Here is a 3,431-nt window from a genome sequence, read left to right on the forward strand (position 1 = left end):
CCCAATTCAGCAGCCTCACACACACACCCAAGTGCTCAAACAAGCTACAGCTGTGTTCTTCCCCAGAAAGGTTCTGGGAGCAGCAGTGGCGCAGTGGTTAAGAGCAGGGTGCACTCTAATCTGGAGAATCGGGTTTGATTCCCCGCTCTGCCGCCTGAGCTGTGGAGGTTTATCTGGGGAACTAGATTAGCCTGTGCACTCCCACACACACCAGTGGGGGACCTTGGGCTAGTCACAGCTCTTCAGAGCTCTCTCAGCCCCACCTACCTCACAGGGTGTTTGTTGCTGGGGGGAGGGAGGGAAATGAGTTTGTCAGACCCTTTGAGTCTCCTTACAGGAGAGAAAGGGGGGATATGAATCCAACTCTTCTTCTTCTAAAATAGCACTGCTAAGCAACCAGCAGCAAATTAGCACTCGGGAATTTAACTCAGTTCATTCAAAGTGCCAAGATGACAAAGGACACCCAGAATGTGGTTGTCAAGCGAGATCCGTGGCACAACAAGAACATGGGACAGTGAAGAGAAGATCCATAGGAATGACACAAAGGAAGAAAGCATTAACTGTGCAGTAAAACAAGTCAGCCGTCTGTATCTCCAAGAACACAGAATTACTTTGGTACCGTAGAGGCCCAGTGCAAAGTTCTTCAAGGCCATTGGGGGGGGGGGGGAACCCTTTGAACATCATCTCCCCCTTTCCCACGGTGCTAAAACAAGAGATTATACTGTTTACTGTAACAGATGCGCCCTAAAAATCCCCAACCAAGAACATAGCAGGGTTAACACAGGGACTGCACCAGGAAAAAGCAACAGCACATCAAAGAAACCCCAAGAACAGAATATCAGAATGCAAACATTGTGTTGTTTTTGGCAAGTGAAAAATATCTTTTAAAAAAAAGTCTCTGGGTTTAGCCCAAAGATGTGCAGTTTCTTCCAGGTCACCAGATGTCGTAAACACACACATCCTCAATGTGTCCCAGAATGTACTGAGCGCCTTCCCTTGTTATTAGCGCCAAACACCATCTCTGGTGAATTCAGTGCATCCAGATTGTCTCAGAAAGTCAAGCAAAGGCCTTGCTTCCCCAGAGTTTCCTCAGGCAACCATGAGAAAATCAAATCCACACCAGTAAGTCTGCCAGAAGCGGTGAGCAGTGTCCCTCTGTTTTGAAAGTAACTTATCTCAACCCACAAGAAGAGGTCCCCTACAGTTTCTGTTTGTAAGAGGTGCTCCCCGGCCCGACCGGTTCCAGGCCCACTTCATTCTCCAGCTGCCAGCATTTATCATCCTTTTTGGTCCTGCAAGGGCCCAGCTTTGTCAGGAAACAGTACACGACGGCAGCCAACACCACAAAGGATAGCACGGTGCTCACGATGATGGCCACCAGGGTCCCCGGGCTGCGGCCCCCCTTTGGTGGCACTGACGTGAGAACCGGTGGGGTTGGGGTGGAGTAAATCGCCACCTCCCCGGAGCCCTCGTCCGGCACTAGCGAGGTTCCAGCAAGGGGTGGCCCTGTGGAAAGGCACTCGTAACCGCCAAACAGGTTCCGGCATTCCCCGTCACAGTAGCCCTCCTCGCACTCGTCGATGTCCGTGCACACCTTGGTGCCGTTGTCGTGTTCCTGTATGATGTAGCCGTCAGGGCAAAAGCAGTGGTCTCCCGTGTGGGGGTCACACTGAGCCGAGCATTCCGGGCGGTCGCAGACACGGATGCAGCGGCGCGGATCGTCAGGGTCCGGCGTGAAGCCGTCCTCACAAGTGCAGCGGAAGGTCCCGTTGGTGACCACGCAGCCCTGCTGGCAGGAGGCGAAGAAGCAGAGGTTCTCGTTCTTGGTGCACCGGCTTTCCACCAGGGTGTAGCCCGCGAAGCAGCGGCAGTGGAACCCGCCGTCGGTGTTGATGCACTCCTGCTCGCAAGGGCCCGGCCGCGCCTGGCAGTCCTCGATGTCCGCGCAGCTGCGGCCGTCGGCGTCCAGCTGGTAGCCCTCCTGGCACAGGCAGACGGCGCCGTCGGCGAGGGGCGCGCAGTGGTGCTGGCAGCGCAGGCGGGCGCAGGGCGAGAGGCAGGCGCGGCCGTCGGGGCCCAGGGCGGCGCCGCCGTCGGGGCAGGTGCAGAAGGGCCGCCCGCGCTCGTCCTCCTGGCAGCGCCCCTCGCAGCCGCCGCGCTCCAGCTGGCAAGGCCAGGCGCCCGGCGCGTCGGCGGCCCAGCCCCAGGAGCCGTTGGCGCGCTCCTGGCAAACCAGGGTGGCGCCGTCGAGGCCGGGCAGGCGGGCGGTGGTGCCCGGCGGGAAGGCCGAGAGGTCTGCGTCGCGCGCCCCGAAGGGGGTGGTGTAGTGGACGTCCGTGGCGGGCGGCGGGGCGAGCGGCGCGCAGGACCCGCGCGGGTAGCTGAACTCGCACAAGAAGCCGTCGGCGGGCGCTTGGCAGTCGCGCTCCTCCCAGCGCAGCGCGGCGCTCACCACCACGCAGCGCGGCCCGCAGGCGCCCTCCGCCGGCCCCGCGCTGGCCCACGCCTCGAAGTCCGTGCGCTCGTCGCCCGCCACCCACTCGAAGCCGCGCAGCGCCCGGCCCGGCGCCACGCAGCGGCCCTCGGGCAGCCGCAAGCCCAGCCACACGCCGCCCGGCCGCCCGCCGCGCAGCAGCTCGATGGCCTCGGCCGCCACCGTCGAGCGCGCCCGCATCAGCCGCCCGCCGCCCCCCGCGCACGCCGCGCCCGCCTCCGCCAGGCTCCGCGCCTCCCAGAACAAGGCGAAGCACTGCGAGGCCAGGCACTGCGCGCTCACCGCCGCGGAAGGAGGAGGAGCAGCAGCCAGCCCCAGGCCGGCCGCCGCCACCGCCGCCGCCACGACCAGCACCAGCAGCCGCCCCATCGCCCCGACAGCCAGCCAGCCAGCCAGCCAGCAGCGCCGCCGCCTCCCCCGCGCCCCGGCCGGACACTGGCCTGCCCCTGCCCGCCGCGCGCCCCGCTTATAAGCGTCGCCGGGAGGGGCGGGGAGGAGAGCAGGGAGGCGCCGCCCGCCAGCAAGGAACCCTCCCGGGCCGGCCGGGCCTGGCTGCTGCTGGCGGGGTCGCGGGAGGGCCACGGGCGGGCCCGCCTTCCTGCCGCGCGGGCCTTTCCCCGCGACCTCGCTCGCCCCCTCGGTGACCGGCCTCTCCCCGCCACGCTCCTGCTCGCCAGGCCCGAAGGCAGTGATGGCGAACCTTTTCGAGACCGAGCGCCCAAATTGCAACCCAAACCCTACTTCTTTATCGCAAAGTTGCCAACACCGCCATTCAGCCTGAATATTGAGGTTTTAGTTTAGAAAAAACGGTTGGCTCCGAGGCGCGCGTTACTCGGGAGTAAGCTGGGTGGCTTTGATTTGAAGCAACTCTGCAACTCTTCCAATGGGTAAATCACGACCCTAGGAGGGTTGACTCAGAAGCAAGCCCCATTGCCAG

General features: G+C 62.8%; 1 protein-coding gene across 1 annotated transcript; it reads right to left on the bottom strand.

The window, feature by feature from the left end:
- Positions 1-263: 263 nt before the first annotated feature.
- THBD (thrombomodulin) lies at positions 264-2,900 on the bottom strand. The gene has a single exon (XM_048515284.1). The coding sequence runs from the start codon at positions 2,861-2,863 to the stop codon at positions 1,199-1,201; it is 1,665 nt and encodes a 554-aa protein (XP_048371241.1). The 5' UTR covers positions 2,864-2,900; the 3' UTR covers positions 264-1,198.
- Positions 2,901-3,431: the final 531 nt, after the last annotated feature.

Source organism: Sphaerodactylus townsendi, linkage group LG14 (genome assembly GCF_021028975.2).
Source record: "Sphaerodactylus townsendi isolate TG3544 linkage group LG14, MPM_Stown_v2.3, whole genome shotgun sequence".
NCBI classification, from domain to species: Eukaryota; Metazoa; Chordata; class Lepidosauria; order Squamata; family Sphaerodactylidae; genus Sphaerodactylus; species Sphaerodactylus townsendi.